The 20,984-nt window shown below is 43.5% G+C and overlaps 1 protein-coding gene across 1 annotated transcript in view; it reads right to left on the bottom strand.

The window, feature by feature from the left end:
* LOC115194961 (sushi, von Willebrand factor type A, EGF and pentraxin domain-containing protein 1) overlaps positions 1 to 20,984 on the bottom strand; it is a 162,527-nt gene that overhangs the window by 112,891 nt on the left and 28,652 nt on the right. The window contains exons 2-3 of the mRNA XM_029754865.1: positions 17,512 to 17,767; positions 12,416 to 12,592 (exon numbers count right to left, since the gene is read on the bottom strand). Coding sequence (XP_029610725.1) covers positions 12,416 to 12,592; positions 17,512 to 17,767 — 433 coding nt within the window. The remainder of the gene's footprint in view (positions 1 to 12,415; positions 12,593 to 17,511; positions 17,768 to 20,984) is intronic.

The raw sequence follows: 20,984 nt of genomic DNA, 5'->3' as shown, positions 1-20,984 counted from the left end.
TTTATAGACATCGTGTGTGTAGCATGTTTATAGACGTTGGGTGTGTGTAGCATGTATATAGACGTTGGGTGTGTAGCATGTTAATAGACGTTGGGTGTGTGTAGCATGTTTATAGACATCGTGTGTGTAGCATGTTTATAGACGTTGGGTGTGTGTAGCATGTATATAGACGTTGGGTGTGTAGCATGTTAATAGACGTTGGGTGTGTTTAGCATGTTTATAGACATTGTGTGTGTGTAGCATGTTAATAGACGCTGGGTGTGTAGCATGTTAATAGACGTTGGGTGTGTGTAGCATGTTTATAGACGCTGTGTGTGTAGCATGTTAATAGACAATGTGTGTGTGGCAAGTTTATAGACGTTTGGTGTGTGTAGCATGTTTATAGACGTTGTGTGTGTAGAATGTTTGTAGATGTTGCGTGTTTATAGCATGTTAATAGACATTGTGTGTGTAGCATGTTCATAGACGTTGTGTGTGTAGCATGTTAATAGACAATGGGTTTGTAGCATGTTAATAGACGTTGTGTGTGTAGCATGTTTATAGACGTTGTGTGTGTAGCATGGTTATAGACTTCGTGTGTGTAGCATGTTAGTAGACGGTGTGTGTGTAGAATGTTAATAGTTGTTGGGTGTGTGTAGCATGCTAATAGACGTTGGGTGTGTGTAGCATGTTTATAGATGTTGTGTGTGTGTGTGTAGCATGTTTAATGATGTTGAGTGTGTGTGTAGCATGTTAATAGACATTGTGTGTGTTTGTAGCATGTTTATAGATGTTGTGTGTGTAGCATGTTAATAGACATTGTGTGCGTTTGTAGCATGTTAATAGACGTTGTGTGTGTGTGTAGCATGCTAATAGACGTTGTGTGTGTGTAGCATGTTATTTAGACGTTGTGTGTGTAGCATGCTAATAGACATTGTGTGTGTGTAGCATGCTAATAGACGTTGTGTGTGTAGCATGCTAATAGACATTGTGTGTGTGTGTAGCATGCTAATAGACGTTGTGTGTGTTTAGCATGTTAATAGACGTTGTGTGTGTGTAGCATGCTAATAGACGTCGTGTGTGTAGCATGCTAAAAGACGTTGTGTGTGTAGCATGTTTATAGATGTTGAGTGTGTAGCATGTTAATAGATGTTGTGTGTGTAGCATGTTTATAGATGTTGAGTGTGTAGCATGTTAATAGACGTTGTGTGTGTGTAGCATGATAATAGAAGTTGTGTGTGTGTTTAGCATGTTTATAGACATCATGTTTTTGTAGCATGCCTGGTGCTCCTTGGTGTGTGAGCTGCCACTGTACCTGGGCCCCCAGGAGGAGGAATTAGAGCACATTCAACAGGGGGGGTTCTAGTGTATGTAATGGCTCCACCCTCTAAACTCACTCCTCTTTTCATGGTTGAGGGTGGTGGGATGGAAGAGATGGGAAGAGAGGGAGGACAAGGAGGAACGAGGGATGGATGGGGGAGTGTTAATGATGCAGTGAGGCTGTGGCAGTTTCACTGCTGCAAGCTCTCTCTCTCATTTTACGCTATGTTTGTTTTACAGGGTTTTCACAATGTCCCTGTCCTACATCACAGTCCCCCTCTCTCAAAGGCATCAATTAAACCTTTATATATGTCTATATGTCTTTTAAAGAGGTGCATGCTGGTGGTCCTGATGGTGATAGGTTATATTCAGTGTACAGGACTGTGAATCAGATTTACTACTCATTAGAATCTAACAAGGATCCCATATTCCATATCTCTATTCTAACACTGACATTCTGTCTCTCTCCATAGATCTCATTCAGATAACTCAGCCAATGCGCTCTGTGCATCCGTCCGTCTGTCGCTCTGATAGCGCCAGGCCAGTCTGGTCCTGTTTCAGTCCGTCTGTCCATTGACTGAGACAGGGGCACTGGCACCCTCTACTACAACAGAGCCACGGCACTGGAACAAGGGCTGTGTTCCAAATGGCACCCTATTCCCTAGTGCACTACATTTGATTAGAGCACTATGGGCCCAGTGTCACGTGTCACTGAACTGTCTCATTACGCACACCTGATTCCCATTCCCCTGATTAGTCATTGTATATTGGGACCCTCTGTTCACCATTGTCTTGGTCAGTTATTGTTCCCATGTCCGTTGGTCTGTGAGTACCTGTGCTTTGTTATTTCGGCTTTCGGGCTGCGTTTATTGTGATCTTGTTATTACGGGTCTCATCCAGTGGATTTATTAGAGGTTTAACCTCGCTCTTTTGTTTGGGTTACATCCCTGTGTTTTTGTATACGTGTTTGTTTTGGGCTTCGTCCCCGTGCCTTTTCATGGCATGTTGTATATTTTGGGTGGAGTATTAATCCCCCCCCATTACTTATTCCTGCGCCTGTCTCCAATCAGTTATACAGCGTGACACCCAGGTCAAAAGTAGCGCAATATTGAGATCAGCCAAGGATTCTCCTCCTCAACGATCAACAACAACGGAGAATCCACAAATCTAAACCTTTAAACCTCCAGCCTATCAATTTAATAAATTAGGAGACCCCCTCTTGACCCTACGACCTCTTCATATCCTCAGAAAATCTCAGGCATTCGCTGAGATGGTCACCACTGCCAAAAAAGTGTTTTGGACCGGTGCTCCAACATTTCTTGAGCAACTCCTCAGCTTTTATTTTGGACTAAAAGTCTGTGGGGTTTTTTCTGTGGGCACATTGCCATTGGTTGTTGGGAAGGGGGGGACCTCATATTTAGGAAGAGATCCTTCATGGATACGCTTACATAACCTTAGCAGACACACACAAACACACACATGCATACACACATACAGCGCCAGCAGAAAGTATTCACACTCCTTGGCTTTTCCACATTTTGTTGTGTTACAGACTGAATTTAAAATTGATTAAATTGAGATTTGATGTCACTGGCCTACACACAATACCCCATAATGTCAAAGTGGACTTATGTTTTTAGAAGATTTTACAAATTAATTAAAAATGAAAAGCTGAAATGTCTTGAGTCAATAAGTATTCAACCCCTTTGTTCTGGCATGCCTAAATACGATTCATGGACTCCCTCTGTGTGCAATAATAGTGTTTAACATGATTTTTGAAAGACTACCTCATCTCTGTACCCCACACATACAATTATCTGTAAGGTCCCTCAGTCCAGCAGTGAATTTCAAACAAAGATGCAACCAATGCCTCGCAAAGAAGGGTGGTAGATGGGTAAATAAAATAAAAACAGACATTGACTATCCCTTTGAGGATGGTGAAGTTATTCATTACACTTTGAATGGTGTATCAATAGACCGAGTCACTATAAAGATACAGGCATCCTGTCACGACTTAGCCATCACCGATCCACTTTTCATTTTCCATTTGTTTTGTCTTTGTTTTACAAACCTGGTTCCAATTCCCCAATTACTTGTTCATCATTTAACCCTCTGTTCCCCCATGTTTTTTTGTGAGTGATTGTTTGTATGTATACAGTCTGTTATTGTGGGCTAGTTTATTGTGTTGTATTTATTGATTCCTTGAGTAAATTACGTTCCTTACTCATACCTGCTGTCCTGCGCCTGACTCCTCCACACCAACTACACACAGGCCGATTACACATCCTTCCTAACTCGGTTGCCGGAAAGGAAAGAAACAGCTCAGGGATTTCCCCATGAGGCCAATGGTGACTTTAAATCAGAGTTTAATGGCTGTAATAGGAGAAAACTGAGGATGGATCAACAACATTGTAATTACTCCACAATACTAACCTAAATGACAAAGTGCACAGACTAGTAAAACTGCAAAAAATGTGGCAAAGATTTTGGGGCAAATCCAACACACTACCTCACTTCATATTTCATATCATATTTTCAAGCATGGTGGTGGCTGCATCATGTTATGGGTATGCTTGTCATCAGCAAGGACTAGGGAGTGTTTTTAGGATACAGAAAAATGTAATAGAGCCAAATGCAGGCAAAATCCTAGAGAAAAACCTGGTTCAGTCTGGTTTCTAACAGACACTGGGAGACAAATTCACCTTTTGGCAGGACAATAACCTAAAATACAAGGCCAAATATACACTGGAGTTGATTACCAAGATGACATTGAATGTTCCTGAGTAGTCTAGTTACAGTTTTAACTTAAATTGGCTTGAAAAACTATGTAAAGCCTTGAAAATTGCTGTCTAGCAGTGATCAACAACCTACTTGACAGAGCTTGAAGAATTGTTTTAAGAATAATGTGCAAACATTGTACAATCCAGGTGTGCAAAGCTCTTAGAGACTTACCCAGAAAGGCTCACATCTGTAATCGCTGCCAAAGGTGATTCTAACATATAATGACTCAGGGGTCATTTTCAATATATTTGCAAACATTTCTAAAAACATGTTTTCATTTTGTCATTATGGGGTATTGTGTGTCGATGTGTGAGATAATTTTGGGGGTGGTTATTCAGGCTGTAACACAACAAAATGTGGAATAAGTCAAGGCGTATGAATACTTTCTGAATGCACTGTGTACATACACACACAGCTGGAGAAGTGTGTGTGTATATATGCTGAGTGTTGTCTGACAATGTAAACACGTGTATTGTATTGCTTCCTAAGGCATGGTCTGTATCATGTTGCTCCAGGTTGTTAGTGTTTGTGTATGAATTGGTTGTACTAGGACATATACGTGACTATATAGCTAAAGGAAAAAAATTCAAATATCTCAAAAACTTCACCAAAACCTTTTGGGACTGTATTAACAGTGCAGTAAAAAAAAAAACATCTTCCAAATGTAGTTTATGAGTGGATTTTTCCTGGAAGTCAAAACAGAGAAGGAGTATGTCTGATTCTGCTAACATCAAAACTGACCTGGGTTCAGATAAGCTATGAAAGACAAATGCATTAGTCAAGAAGGAAATATTTGGTTTAGGTTGGCTCAAATGAATGCAAAGCAGGTCATTTACAAGACAATGCTATTGATGTTTGCCAGAACCTGTCTTTTCAGATGGAGCCAGGGAGGCATTAAATGTACAGTGGAAAAGTTTAGCATTTCCGTCACTGTATGTCTGGCTCAGGACTCGTCTACAGATCTTATTTTCCTGCCTTGCAAATTTGCTGCAGCAGGAAAATAATCCTGCAGCAACAACAAATGTGAATTATTATGTGGATTTTAATGAATGGACATTTTTGTAGGGGTTGATACCTTTTTCGTAAGGGCAAATCAAGTCTGATATTTCAAAGTGGAAATGACAAACTTTAGAAGCCTTTTAAAAACTAAAATACTCGACACGATTGCATTTCCTGCCGAGCATTAACATTTCTTAGGGCTAGGCCCCTTTTTTCTCAATTCCGCCTGACTGACGTGCCCAAAGTAAACTGCCTGCTGCTCAGGCCCTGAAGCCAGGATATGCATATAATTGGTACCATTGGAAAGAAAACACTTTGAAGTTTGTAGAAATGTTAAAATAATGTAGGAGACTATAACACAATAGATATGGAAGGAGACAATCCAAAGAAAAACCAACCGGAATATTTCCTTTTTTTTAGAGCCCATGCTCTTACAATGGAAAGTATAGGGGCATACTGAATTCTAGCTCCCAGGATGCAATTAATATGGCTTCCACAGGGTGTCAGCAGTCTATGTTCAAGGTTTCAGGCTTGTAACTTCCAAAACGAATAAGAAATATGAGTTTTAGTACAGGGGAAACAGTCTTGGAAATTCGTGTTTGGATGAGCGATGAAGACAAGACGCACATGTTAAAATCAGTTTCCTATTGAACATACTTCTTTCTGTAAGAAATATTATAGGTTGATTACATTTTAGGGTATCTGAGGAGTAAATAGAAAGTTATTTTGACTTGTTGAAACAAAGTTTAGCGATAGATTTTCGGATTCCTTTCTCTGCATGTTGAACGAGTGGATTACTCAAATCGATGGCGCCAACTAAAATAACTTTTTGGGATATAAAGAAGGATTTTATCTAACAAAACAACACTACATGTTATAGCTGGGACCCTTGGATGACAAATCAGAGGAAGACTTTCAAAAAGTAAGTGAATATTTAATCACTATTTGTGAATTTATGAAACCTGTGCCGGTGGGAAAATATTTTGATGTAGGGCGCCGTCCTCAAACAATCGCATGGCATGCTTTCGCTGTAATGGCTACTGTAAATTGGACAGTGCAGTTAGATTAACAAGAATTTAAGCTTTCAACCGCTACAAGACACTTGTATGTACCTAAATGTTTCATTTCCATAATTATTATGATTATTTATTTGAATTGCACGCCCTCCAGTTTCACCGGAAGTTGTCCCGCTAGCGGGACGCCTAGCCCAAACAGGTTTTTAATCCTCAGCAACAAAAGAATGATCAAATTAAGATCCTACATCTGTATATCAGTGAACTGAAGCTCACTCTCTCCCAGTGATTCTCACTCTACAAATCGTAGCTCTGTCTCCGATCTTTTGTCTTTCTAAGCAACTAACTCGCTAACTTTCTCTGGGACTGGAGTACATCAGTTGAAGTTGAAGCCTGGCGATTCTCTCTCTATGGTTCGAGGCCCTGTCTGTCTCTGGAACCATTCCTCTTTCACCCTGAGATACTGAACACTGTAGCTGTTGTCTGTCTGTTTGACCTGGCTGATCCACAACTCAGAGTGAGGGTGTGAGGAGAGAAGAGCTGGAGAGTCTCTGATAATTAATGGAGTGTTAGGGGCTCTCATGCATTCCTCTGGTTTCATACCAAATGCTTTTCCCGATCGCATTTACAGTCTATTACTAGTACTACACACAGGAGACCTAACACGGGCTTAGAGGATAGGAGAGGAGGATGAGGAGGGGGAAGAGTGAAACAAAGAAGGATTGCAACATTCATCCTCTTCACTAGAATTCCCAGTCCTCTTCAGCATATCCAAGACTCCTTTCCTTTCTCTCCTTTTTGTAGGTTTTATTTCGACCGTCGGATTTATGTTCACCTCGAGGCTTCTTCCTCCTGGGATCTGGACCGGCCCATCGGACGAGAGCAAATATTTACAGTGTGAGCTTAGAGGAAATAAATGGCCCCCCATGGAGAGAGACGGAGTCCTGGGTTCACTCCAGCTGGCATGCGTCACACACACACACACACAAACACAAACACACACACACACCATCATGGACATCAAAGGGTCTATAGTTATTTAGGTAACACGGACAAGCTAATCACAGACCTATGACTCTTAACTTCTACCTCTTACATCTCCCTCTGTCTCCCTCTCTCTTTCCCATTGTCCATTTGCCCTATTTCACATTTTCTCTCTACCCTCCCTATCTTTTTCCACTTCCACATACAGTGCCGTCAGAAAGTATTCAGACCACTTGAATTTCTCCACACGTTATTACGTTAGTCTCATTCTAAAATGGATTTAAAGTTTTTTTAGCAAACTACATACAATATCCCATAATGGCAAAGTGAAAACAGGTTTTTAGAAATATTTGCACATTTATTAAAAATAAAAACAGAATGCATTATTTACATAAATATTCATCTTGATTGGAGTCCACCTGTTTTAAATTCAATTGATTGGACATGACTTGGAAAGGCACACACCCATCTATATAAGGTCCCACAGTTGACAGAGCATGTCAACACAAAATAAAGCTGTGAGGTCGAAGGAATTGTGTCGAGGCACAGATCTGGGGAAGGGTAGCAAAACATTTCTGCAGCATTGAAGGTCCCCAAGAACACAGTGGACCCCATCATTCTTAAATGGATGAAGTTTGAAACCACCCAGACTCTTCCTAAAGCTGGCCGCCAGGCCAAACTGAGCAATCGGGGGAGAAGGGTCTTGGTCAAGGAGTTGACCAAGAGCCCGATGATCACTCTGACAGAGCTCTAGAGTTCCTCTGTGGAGACAGGAGAACCTTCCAGAAGGACAAACATCTCTTTTTTCAGCGGCAGGGACTGGGAGACTAGTCAGGATCGAGTGAAAGATGAACGGAGCAAAGTACAGAGAGATCCTTGATGAAAACCTGCTCCAGAGCACTCAGGACCTGACTGGGGCGAAAGCTTACCTTCCAACAGGACAACGACCCTAAGCACACAGCGAAGACAACACAGGTGTTGCTTCGAGACAAGTCTCAGAATGTCCTTGAGTGGCCCAGCCAGAGCCTGGACCTGATGGAATATCTCTGGAGAGACCTGAAAATAGTTGTGCAGCAACGCTCCCCATCCAACCTGACAGAGCTTGAGAGGATCTGCAGAGAAGAATGGGAGAAACTTCCCATATACCGGTGTGTCAAGCTTGTAGCATCATACCCAAGAAGTCTCGATGCTGTAATCGCTGCCAAAGGTGCTTCAACAAAGTACCGAGTAAAGGGTCTGAATACTTTCCTGATATTTAAGTTTTTTATTTTCAATACATTTGCAAAAATGTCTAAAAACCTGTTTTTGCTTTGTCATTATGGGGTATTGTGTGTAGATTGATGAGGGGAAAAAAACGTTGAATGAATGTTATAATAAGTCTGTAACGTAACAAAATGTGGAAAACATCAAGGGGTCTGAATACTTTCCGAAGGCACTGTATCTCTCTCTCTCTCGTTTTCTCTCTCTCTCTCCTCCCCCCTCCATCCTCCCTGTCCTCCCAGGCTGTGATAGTCCTGCCAGGGTGAGAGGAAGAGAGGAAGAGAAGGAGATGGTACCCTCTGACTGTATCTATCACATTCTTTCCATTCTCTGGCTTCAGGCTAGACCTGACAACTGTTATTGGTATGGACTAGGAGTACACTCGGTGTCATGTTTTCCCTTTCATTCATGTGACTTGACCTGTGACCTGGTCCCAGATATGTTTGTGCTGTCTTGCCAACTGCTAGGGTCATTGTCATGACAGCACAAACAGATCTGGGATCAGGCTAGATTAGTCATTTACGGGAGGCCAAGGAGCATGGGGACCCTATTGACGCAAAGTAACATGTTGTTTAAAGAGGCTTCTTCTATCGTCTGTCTATCTCATCACATTCCAGACATGTTTTATTTTCCTTAGGAGAATAGACAGGACACAGTTAGCTCTACTGTACACACAGCACATACCCAAGATCCTTCCTCAATACTTTAATCAATTCTAGCTAATTCAATCAAACCAATTTGTCAGAGAGAGAAAGTCACTCTGTGATTCCATATGATTGTCCCTCCTAGGGAAACGCATACACACACATGCACGTGCACACACACACACACACACACACACACACACACACACACACACACACACACACACACACACACACACACACACACACACACACACACACACACACCATCTTGTACAGCTACTCTTGTGGGGACACACCATACAGTCCCATTCAAAATCCTATTTTCCCTAATCCCTAAACCTAACCCGAAGGCACTGTGTGTCACACAGCGTCTTCCTTCCCGAACCTGTATTCTAACCTTAACTTTAACCCTAACCCTAACTTTAACCCTAACCTTAACCCAAATACCTAACCTTAACCCTAATCCTAAACCTAACCCTTTTATTTATTTTTATTTCACCTTTATTTAACCAGGTAACCCTAGCTCCTAACCCCAACCTTAAAACTAACCCTAGCTCCTAACCCCAACCTTAAAACTAACCCTAGCTCCTAACCCCAAACTTAAACCTAACCCTAGCTCCTAACCCCAAACTTAAACCTAACCCTAGCTCCTAACCCCAAACTTAAACCTAACCCTAGCTCCTAACCCCAAACTTAAACCTAACCCTAGCTCCTAACCCCAAACTTAAACCTAACCCTAGCTCCTAACCCCAAACTTAAACCTAACCCTAGCTCCTAACCCCAAACTTAAACCTAACCCTAGCTCCTAACCCCAAACTTAAAACTAACCCTAGCTCCTAACCCCAACCTTAAAACTAACCCTAGCTCCTAACCCCAAACTTAAACCTAACCCTAGCTCCTAACCCCAAACTTAAACCTAACCCTAGCTCCTAACCCCAAACTTAAACCTAACCCTAGCTCCTAACCCCAAACTTAAAACTAACCCTAGCACCTAATCCTAAACCTAACCCTAGCTCCTAACCCCAAACTTAAAACTAACCCTAGCACCTAATCCTAAACCTAACCCTAGCTCCTAACCCCAAACTTAAAACTAACCCTAGCACCTAATCCTAAACCTAACCCTAGCTCCTAACCCCAAACTTAAAACTAACCCTAGCACCTAATCCTAAACCTAACCCTAGCTCCTAACCCCAAACTTAAAACTAACCCTAGCTCCTAACCCCAAACTTAAAACTAACCCTAGCACGTAATCCTAAACTTAACCCTAGGTACTAACCCTAACCTTAAAACTAACCCTAGCACCTATTCCTAAACCTAACCCTAGCCCCTAACCCTAACCTTAAAACTAACCCTAGCCCCTAACCCTAACCTTAAAACTAACCTTAGCACCTAACCCTAAACCTAACCCTAGCTCCTAACCCTAACCTTAAAACTAACCCTAGCTCCTAACCCTAACCTTAAAACTAACCTTAGCACCTAACCCTAAACCTAACCCTAGCTCCTAACCCTAACCTTAAAACTAACCCTAGCTCCTAACCTTAAAACTAACCCTAGCTCCTAACTCTAACCTTAAAACTAACCTTAGCACCTAACCCTAAACCTAACCCTAGCTCCTAACCCTAACCTTAAAACTAACCCTAGCTCCTAACCCTAAACTAACCCTAGCTCCTAACCCTAAAACTAACCCTAGCTCCTAACCCTAACCTTTAACGTAATTTTAGCCCTAACACTAATTCTAATTCTAACCTTTTGCTTAAACCCCACCTGGTCCCCACAAGAATAGTAAAACACGGCTACACACACACACACACGCCCAAGGTCAGCTCCTCCCTGTCCAAACTAAAATATTCCTCAGTCCAGTACTTCAAGCTACCGAAGAACCCGACATTCACACCCATCCACAGTAGTTCAGAGTCTAAAGTTTAGACAACACTAACCCTGCTAAAAGCAGCACATACATTACCCATAACTACCACAACACCTTTCACTAAGCCAAGCCTGGTGGTGTTTCCGAAGCACAATGTCAATATGAAATCCTGAGGAAGAGATCTGCTTGACGATGGAAGGTGTATGGGGTAGAAATGCATGATATAGGTGACTGCTGTTTTTATCTTTCCAAAAAGTAAAAATACAAAGGTTTTTATAACACCTTTCTATAGAGAACATATACGTTCTGCCTTGGACATTTTGAGGGTGGTGAGATTAGCCTGCCGATTGGCTAGACAGGCGGAAGAAGAGAGCGACACACAAGAAGCAGTAACCTGCGGTTTAGCCTAGAGTCACACCACAGGAGGTTTGGAGGCAGCTTAACTGGGGAGGACGGGCTCAAGGTGATGACCGGAGCAGAATCAGTGGAATGGTATCAAATACATCAAACACGTGGTTTCCAAGTGTTTGACGCCATTTCATTTGCTCCGTTCCAGACATTATGAGCTGCTCTCCCCTCAGCAGCCTCCCGTGTATCACACAGTGTCTTCCTTCCTCAGAGTCTGTCTGTCTGTCTGCTTAAACAAACACACACACTGTCTGCTCCCTGGCTCTCTGCAATGAATTAAACAGCGATTAATAAGCAGACTGTCTTTTGTCTCCGCAACATCTGATTGTGATTTGGGAGCCGTTCCCGTTGATGACCCTGATGCCCTCAGCACATTTCAGGGCCAGTATTTAAAACATGTCGGCAGCAACAGCACAACGGGGGGAACGAGAGAGAGCGAGAGTGTACGAGAGTGTGCGAGAGAGAGAGAGAGAGAGAGAGAGAGAGAGAGAAAGAGAGAGAAAGAGAGAGGGAGAGAAGGAGAGCTAGGCCATCTGAGACCTAATGCACACAAACACACATCACTGTCTGTTACAGACCCCCACCAGGCCTCTCTACACACTGATAGGTCTAGGATCGACACACACACACACACACACACACACACACACACACACACACACACACACACACACACACGGCTCCAAGGTCAGCTCCTACACCTTGGGGAAATCAGGATCTCAGCACTGACTGGCTACACAGTCTCCTTAGTGAATCAATGCCACTTGGTTATTTGTCCTTAACTCACTGTGAGCTTACAGGGCACTGTATAGAATACATCTGATTGAATTTCATTGACAGGCATCATGGGGCTAAGTGGTCTGTTTTCAGAGGTGAAATAGTCAGATAGCTCAGGCTGATACCCTCTGAAATCACACCGTTATCTTCACCATCCATCACCACATTCAGCCACTCTCCAAAGACCACAGCACAGAACTGGTGCATACACCAAGATGAAACCATTAGACGCATTAGTTCTTTTTAAAGTCATTTTATGCTTACATATTTATTCACGGGGCAACAAGAATGGAGTCAACATGGCTGTCCTTACCATAGATATAAAGCTGTTCTATGTCTATGGTCCATACTGGGCACATTCCTCTACATCTGTAACCTACCTGTGCACTCTTGCTGCAGCCCCTTGCCGTAGTGGCCCTTCTCACAGATACAGTCGTACTGGCCCGTGTGGGTGCCACACTTGCAGCTGGCCATGATGTCACAGCAGTCCGAACCTGCCTCGCACAGAGACGAGCAGCGGGATAGGTCCTCCTGGATGTAACTTCCTGTCGGCAGGTCTGAGGGGAGACAAGGGTTGATGCAGAGGTCAAAGGTCACCCGAGGATATTTGTAAATATTTTCATCATTTCATAAGCTTCTTGCTTGTCCATAGAAAAGGAGAGAGGAGAGATGGAAAGAAAGGAGAGGTGGAGAAGAGAGGGAATGAGTGGAGGGTTGGATCAACTCACTAAAAGAGGAGCGAGGGGTGATGAGAAAGGAGAGGGAACGAAGGGAACGAATCAAACCAAAGGCTACTGGAAAGGTCAATATACTGGCGGGGAAAAACATTCCTGAGTAATTTTACTGATAACTGTAGTTTACTCCAATCCTGATAACAGAGTAGATTACCGTAAATTGGCCTACTACTGTATAAACACATCTGTGTTGATGAATCTGGTGGAAATGTCATGTACGCTAAGCTAGGGCTAGACATGCTTATCTGCCTCATACATAAATAATGACAAGGGGAGCAGGATTGGCTGAGCCATTGTTTGTTCTTTCTGAGAAGCAGGAGCCAATCAAAGAGCATTGTGGGACAGATGTTTTTCACACATGGCTGAGGAAGGTGTTTGGTCCAGGGGTTGGCAGAGGTAGAGAAAGCAGACCTGGGTTCAAATAGCATTTGAACACTTTCAAAAATGTTAGCTACACTTGATTGAGCTTGCCTGGTGCAATGGACTCAATGGCTGGAGTGGGAGCTATGGCTGAAACGGGGGCTATGGGGCTGAGGGGCTGATGCTTGAGTTGGTGTTGGCAGCGGCGAGGAGTAGACTTGGAGAGGGAGAGTCACTAAAACAGAGACAAACGGCAGGCTTGATAACATGAACTGGCTGCCATGGCTCACACTGGATCCGTCCCAAATTACACCCTAGTCCCTATATAGTCCTATGGGCCCTGGTCAAAAGTAGTGCACTATAAAGGGAATAGGGTGCCATTTGGGATGAACAGTCTGACAACCTTATCACTCTCTCTGTCTAACAGGACAGATTTACCACCGTCTAGGTTCTAATATAGGCTGTGTCCCAATTGTACTCTATTCTTTATAGTGCACTACTTTTGACCAGGGCCCATAGGGCTATATACGGAATAGGGTGCCATTTGGGACGCTGCATAGATGGCTTCGGTGCTGCATGTTGTTGTTTTATGGACCAATGCAACTGACATCTGAAAACTTATTACTCCAGCACCGAAGTATTTTACCTCCTTTTTTACTCTCTGATGTTATGTGTTGGCTAGATGTACAGAGCAAACTGTCTGCAAGACGTGGATGGAATTTTACCAAACGTTTTTATGTATATACAGTGCATTCAGAAAGTATTCAGACCCCTTGACTTTTTCCACATTTTGTAAAGTTACAGCCTTATTCTAAAATGGATTAAATAAAAGCAAAACCCCATAATGACAAAGCAAAAACATGTATTCAGACCCTTTGCTATGAGACCCGAAATGTTTTTATTTATTTATTTTATTTCACATTTATTTAACCAGGTAGGCTAGTTGAGAACAAGTTCTCATTTACAACTGCGACCTGGCCAAGATAAAGCAAAGCAGTGCGACACAAACAACAACAGAGAGTTACTGTCACGTCCTGGCCAGTATAAGGGTTAATTGTTATGGTAGTTTGGTCAGGACGTGGCAGAGGGTGTTTGTTTTATGTGGTTCAGGGTGGTGTGTTAGTTAGGAGGGCGTTTGATTTATTATTTCCGGGTTTTGAGTTATGGTCTATGTTTATGTATTTCTATGTGTAGTCTAGTAAGTGTGTTTCTATGTTGACTTAATTGGGGTGGACTTCCAATTGAAGGCAGCTGTTTGGTGTTGCCTTTGATTGGAAGTCCTATATTAGTTGGGTGTGTTTGTCTGTGTATTTGTGGGAGATTGTTCTTGGATTGCTGTGTTGCCTTCAAGACTGTTATTTTGTCGTTCATCGTTTTCTTATTTTTGTATACGTGTTTGTTTGTTTTTTTTCCTTCTTTTCCCATAGATAAAGAAGATGAGTATACATGTCCCTGCTGCGTTTTGGTCCTCCATTTCTAACGACAACCGTGACAGTTACACATGGAATAAACAAACATACAGTCAATAAAACAATAGAGAAAAATGTGTGCAAATGAGGTAAGATAAGGGATGTAAGGCAATAAATAGGCCATAGTGGCAAAATAATTAAAATTTAGCAATTAAACACTGGAGTGATAGATGTGCAGAAGATGAATGCGCAAGTAGAGATACTGGGGTGCAAAGAAGCAAACAAATAAATAACAGTATGGGGATAAGGTATTTAGGGATGGGCTATGTACAGGTGCAGTGATCTGTGAGCTGCTCTGACAGCTGATGCTTAAAGTTAGTGAGGGAGATATGAGTCTCCAGCTTCAGTGATTTTTGCAATTCGTTCCAGTCATTGGCAGCAGAGAACTGGAAGGAGAGGCGGCCAAAGGAGGAATTGGCTTTGGGGGTGACCAGTGAAATATACCTGCTGGAGCGCGTGCTACTGGTGGGTTGCTGCTATGGTGATCAGTGAGCTGAGATAAGGTGGGGCTTTACCTAGCAAAGACTTATAGATGACTTGGAGCCAGTGGGTTTGGCGACGAATTTGAAGCGAGGGCCAGCCGACGAGAGCATACAGGTCGCAGTGGTGGGTTGTATATGGGGCTTTAGTGACAAAACAGATGGCACTGTGATAGACTGTATCCAATTTGCTGAGTAGAGTGTTGGAGGCTATTTTGTAAATGACATCACCGAAGTCAAGGATCGGCAGGATAGTCAGTTTTACGAGGGTATGTTTGGCAGCATGAGTGAAGGATGCTTTGTTGCGAAATAGGAAGCTGATTCTAGATTTAATTTTGGAATGGAAATTGAGCTCAGGTGCATCCTGTTTCCATTGATCATTCTTGAGATGTTTCTACAACCTGATTGGAGTCCACCTGTGGTAAATTCAATTGATTGGACATGATTTGTAAAGACACACAGCTGTCTATATAAGGCCCCACAGTTGACAGTGTTGGTCTGTGCAAAAACCAAGCCGTGAGGTCGAAGGAATTGTCCATAGAGCTGGAATGTGGAATGGAATGTGTCGTGGCACAGATCTGGGAAAGGTTACCAAAAAATGTCTGCAGCATTGAAGGTCTCCAAGAACACAGTGGCCTCCATCATTTTTAAATGGAAGAAGTTTGAAACCCCCAAGACTCTTCCTAGATCTGGCCGTCCGGCCAAACTGAGCAATTGGGGGAGAAGGGCCTTGGTCAGGGAGGTGACTAAGAACCAGATGGTCACTCTGACAGAGCTCCAGAGTTCCTCTGTGGAGATGGGTGAACCTTCCAGAAGGACAACCATCTCTGCAGCACTCCACCAATCAGGTCTTTATGGTAGCGTGGCCATAAGGAAGCCACTCCTCAGTAAACGACACATGACAGCCCCCTCGGAGTTTGCCAAAAGGCACCTAAAGGACTCTGACCATGAGAAACAAGATTCTCTGATGAAACCAAGATTTAACTCTTTGGCCTGAATGTGGTGAAGCATGGTGGTTGCAGCATCATGCTGTGGGGATGTTTTTCAGTGGCAGGGACTGGAAGACTAGTCAGGATTGAGGGAAAGACGAACGGAGAAAAGTACAGAGAGATCCTTGATAAAAACCTACTCCAGAGCATTCAGGACCTCAGACTGGGGCGAAGGTTCACCTTCCAACAGGACAACAACCCTAAGCACACAGCCAATACAACAAAGGAGTGGCTTCGGGACAAGTCTCTGAATGTCCTTGAGTGGCCCAGTCAGAGCCCAGACTTGAACCTGATCGAACATCACCTGACAGAGGTTGAGAAGATTTGCAGAGAAGAATGGGAGAAACTTCCCAAATACAGGTGTGCCAAGCTTGTAGTGTCATAGCCAAGAAGACTCAAGGCTGTAATTGCTGCCAAAGGTGCTTCAACAAAGTACTGAGTAAAGGGTCTGAATACTTATGTAAATGTGATATTTCAGTTTTTTATTTGTAATAAATTTGCAAACATTTCTAAAAACCTGTTTTTCGCTTTGCCATTATGGGTTATTGTGTGTAGAATGATAAGGGGGGAAACGATTGAATCCATTTTAGAATAAATAAAATCAAAATCAAGTCAAATCAAATTGTATTTGTCACATGCCCTGAATACAACAGGTGTAGACCTTACAGTGAAATGCTTACTTATAAGCCCTTAACCAACGATGCAGTTTTAAGAAAATACCTAAAAAAAACAATAGCGGGGCTATATACAGGGGGTACCGGTACAGAGTCAATGTGTCAATGTGTGGGGGCACCGGTGTTGAGGTAATTGAGATAATTATGTACATACAGGTAGGGTCGTTAAAGTGGCTATGCATAGATAATAACAGAGTGGTAGCAGCGTGGGGGGGGTGAAAATAGTCTGGGTAGCCATTTGATTAGCTGTTCAGGACTCTTATGGCTTGGGGGTAGAAGCTGTTTAGAAGCCTCTTGGACCTAGACTTGACGCTCCGGTACCGCTTGCCGTGCGGTAGCAGAGAGAACAGTCTATGACTAGGGTGGCTGGAGTCTTTGACGATATTTAGGGCATTCCTCTGACACCGCCTGGTATAGAGGTCCTAGATGGCAGGAAGCTTGACCTCGGTGATGGTTGTAACGTTACGAAATGGGAAAAAAAGTCAAGTGGTCTGAATACTTTCCGAATGCACTTTATATATCTTAGTCACAATGGGCTGCCTGTATGTAAAGTTGAGAAAAACATCTTCCACTCAATCTTTCCTTCCCACAAATCTCCCATTGACATAGTACTGTAAAACCTGATTCACATAAGCCTTCAAGTGTCGGCCTGGGTACCAGTCTCTTGTGCTATCAATATCAATTTGGCATGACACAAGAGTCAAATAAAATTGTATTCGTCATTGTGCTGAATACAACAATACAAACTATTCACTTGCTCATTCCCCTCACCTTCATGCAGCGCACGGCGAGCCAGGGCCTCAAACTCAGCGAAGTTGTGTACCAGGTAGCAGTGCTGGTCCTTGGGATGCGAGGCCATGTCATTGAGCTCACGGATGTTCCCCTGCCAGATCCCCAGGGTGTAGATCTCCACCCCCTGCTCCCTCAGAGCGGCCGCCACCGGGCGAGGGTCGCCCCCGTTGGAGTAGCCATCCGTTATCAGGAAGATCACCTTGGTGGCGTTGGCCCGCGAGTGACGCAGGATTTGCTGCGGGGGGGGGGGGGGGGGGGGGGGGGGGGTGAGAAGATTGGAATAATTAATACATGTGTCAATGAATGTTGGACGTTGTTGGATCATGATCAGGTATTGTGAAAGTAAAAACTGTAACTCCATGAATATATAGCTAATGCATTCATGTGGTTTGAAAGATACCATTGCTCGGAACGCAGACCAACATACCAACATATTTCCAACATCACTGACATGGATACATTTTAGAAATGGAATGATTAATGATATTAGTTAACTGCACATACAATCCCCCCCCCAAACACACAGACACAACCCCACAATTCTGTGAGACTTACTCCCCGAAAACAAAATGGACATTGGCAAGTCAAGCAATAGAGAGAAGAGAAGAAAAAAGCAGCAATGACCCTGTCCTCTAGTCTGATAGGTCTGCTGTCAGCTAACCACTAGAACACTGGAACAACCCTACTATAGCAGCTGCCTCACACCTGGGTTGTCACAGCGTCCACAGAAGGTGGCGCCTCTCCCCGGTCGGACGGTGCTCGGCGGTCGTCGTCGCCGGCCTACTAGATGCCACCGATCCATGTTTCTGTGTCTTTTGCTTATGTCTGTTTAGGTCTGCACCTGTTCGTTGTTAGTCATTAGTGGGGGGTATTTAGTTTGTCTTTTTTGTTTGGGAATTCGTGCGGGATTGTTACATGCCATGTTCATTGTGGTAGTCAGCATTTTGCGCTGTTTCGGCTATGCCGCGTACGTTTTATTAGGCATTAGGGTTGCCGGGCTGCGCCCCGTCTGTTTTGATTTTTGGAGATGTCCTCCTATCTTGTTGACTACGCACCCTGCCTTGTTGCGGCATTATTATCTGTGATTATTAAACGTCTGTTCAACGGACCTCAGTCTCCTGCGCTTGACTCTACCCCTTTCCTGATATCAAGGATATTACTGACATGGGTTCAAACACTATTAGATATCATTTCAAATACTGTATCTGTGTTTGATGGAGCTTGCTTGGCAAAATGGGACGAATATGATAGTCCCAAAAAGTGTAACCACCACCCATCTGGCTTCTTTAGGCAGGCTAAAGCGAACTTTCAAAGTATTTCAAAGATTTCGAAATAATATTTGAAACCCAGGACAGGACTCCCTCAGACACAGGCTCTGGTTCACAGCACTATGTTTAGCTACAGTTGACAACCAATCCCTGTACAATTAGACAGGACATTAAAGACCGAGAAACAATTATTTTTTTCCCCTGCGCAGAAATCCTGGAGAGAAAATAGAGAGAGCTCTACTGCTGTGTTATACTGTCCTGTACCCGACATGCAAGGCCAAGCCAAACCAGACCTGCTAAAATACTGTAGAGTTGGTCTGTTTGTTTGTAATGAAATGAATTGGAATTGTATAGATGAGATGAAGAGGAGAGTGACAAGAGGAGGACAAAGACAGTGAAGATACTGTAGGGAAAGAGTGAAGAGAGATTGATGGAGCGATATTACACCCTGACTACACTGCTCGCGTCGTGTGCGCGAGCGTTGCAAAATACATTTAGAAATCTATGTTATTCAATTATTGCAGCCACACTGCTCGCGCGTTGCCAAGGGCTAAAATAGAAGTCAGTTCTAGTTGTGACGCAGATCACGTTCCAAGTCCTGCCTCTCCCATCTCCTCATTGGTTTATAGAAGCAGATAGGGTGATTGAAAGACGAACTGTGTGAGAGAGAGAGGAGAGAGAGAAAGAGTGTGAGAGAGAGAAAGAGAAAGCTAGAGCTCTGTTCTTTATTGTCTAATTGGCTTCAAGCGTCTCCAGCGGGGTAACATAATTACAGTGGCTGTGAAGCGGGGGAGGGAGGGGGGCGGGGTGAAGATAGGGAGGGAAGGAGGGAGGGAAGAAAAGCTTGGCCTCTCTGATCCTCTCCTCAAAGTCACCCTGGTTCTCATCCCAAAATCCCAGTCCTGGCTGCTGCCCGCTCCCAGCTGTCAGTGCACCCTGGCAGGCTGCTTAGTTATGGTATGGGCCCTCCCTGGATCTCCCCTAGACCTACAGTGGGGGAAAAAAGTATTTGATCCCCTGCTGGTTTTGTACGTTTGCCCACTGACAAAGAAATGATCAGTCTATAATTTTAATGGTAGGTTTATTTGAACAGTGAGAGACAGAATAACAACAAAAATATCCAGAAAAACACATGTCAAAAATGTTATAAATTGATTTGCATTTTAATGAGGGAAATAAGTATTTCACCCCCTCTCAATCAGAAAGATTTCTGGCTCCCAGGTGTCTTTTATACAGGTAACTAGCTGAGATTAGGAGCACACTCTTAAAGGGAGTGCTCCTAACCGCAGCTTGTTACCTGTAAAAAAGACACCTGTACACAGAAACAATCAATCAATCAGATTCCAAACTCTCCACCATGGCCAAGACCAAAGAGCTCTCCAAGGATGTCAGGGACAACATTGTAGACCTACACAAGGCTGGAATGGGCTACAAGACCATCGCCAAGCAGCTTGGTGAGAAGGTGACAACATTTGGTGCAATTATACGCAAATGGAAGAAACACAAAAGAACTGTCAATATCCCTCGGCCTGGGGCTCCATGCAAGCTCTCACCTCGTGGAGTTGCAATGATCATGAGAATGGTGAGGAATCAACCCAGAACTATACGGGAGAATCTTGTCAATGATCTCAAGGCAGCTGGGACCATTGTCAACAAGAAAACAATTGGTTACACACTACGAAGAAAAAATGTATGAAATGTATGAATTCACTACTGTAAGTCGCTCTGGATAAGAGCGTCTGCTAAATGACAAATGTAAATGTATGTGAAGGACTGAAATCCTGCAGCGCCCACAAGGTCCCCCTGCTCAAGAATACATATACAGGCCCGTCTGAAGTCTGCCAATGAACATCTGAATGACTCAGAGGACAATTGGTGAAAGTGTTGTGGTCAGATGAGACCAAAATGGAGCTCTTTGACATCAACTCAACGTGTTTGGAGGAGGAGGAATGCTGCCTATGACCGCAAGAACACCATCTCCACCTTCAAACATGGAGATGGAAACATTATGCTTTGGGGGTGTTTTTCTGCTAAGGGGACAGGACAACTTCACCGCATCAAAGGGACGATGGACGGGGCCATGTACCGTCAAATCTTGGGTGAGAACCTCCTTCCCTCAGCCAGGGCATTGAAAATGGGTCGTGGATGGGTATCCAGCATGACAATGACCCAAAACACACGGCC

The sequence above is a fragment of the Salmo trutta genome, chromosome 5 (genome assembly GCF_901001165.1).
Source record: "Salmo trutta chromosome 5, fSalTru1.1, whole genome shotgun sequence".
Taxonomy (NCBI): domain Eukaryota; kingdom Metazoa; phylum Chordata; class Actinopteri; order Salmoniformes; family Salmonidae; genus Salmo; species Salmo trutta.
This window is presented reverse-complemented; position numbering and strand designations above follow the sequence as displayed.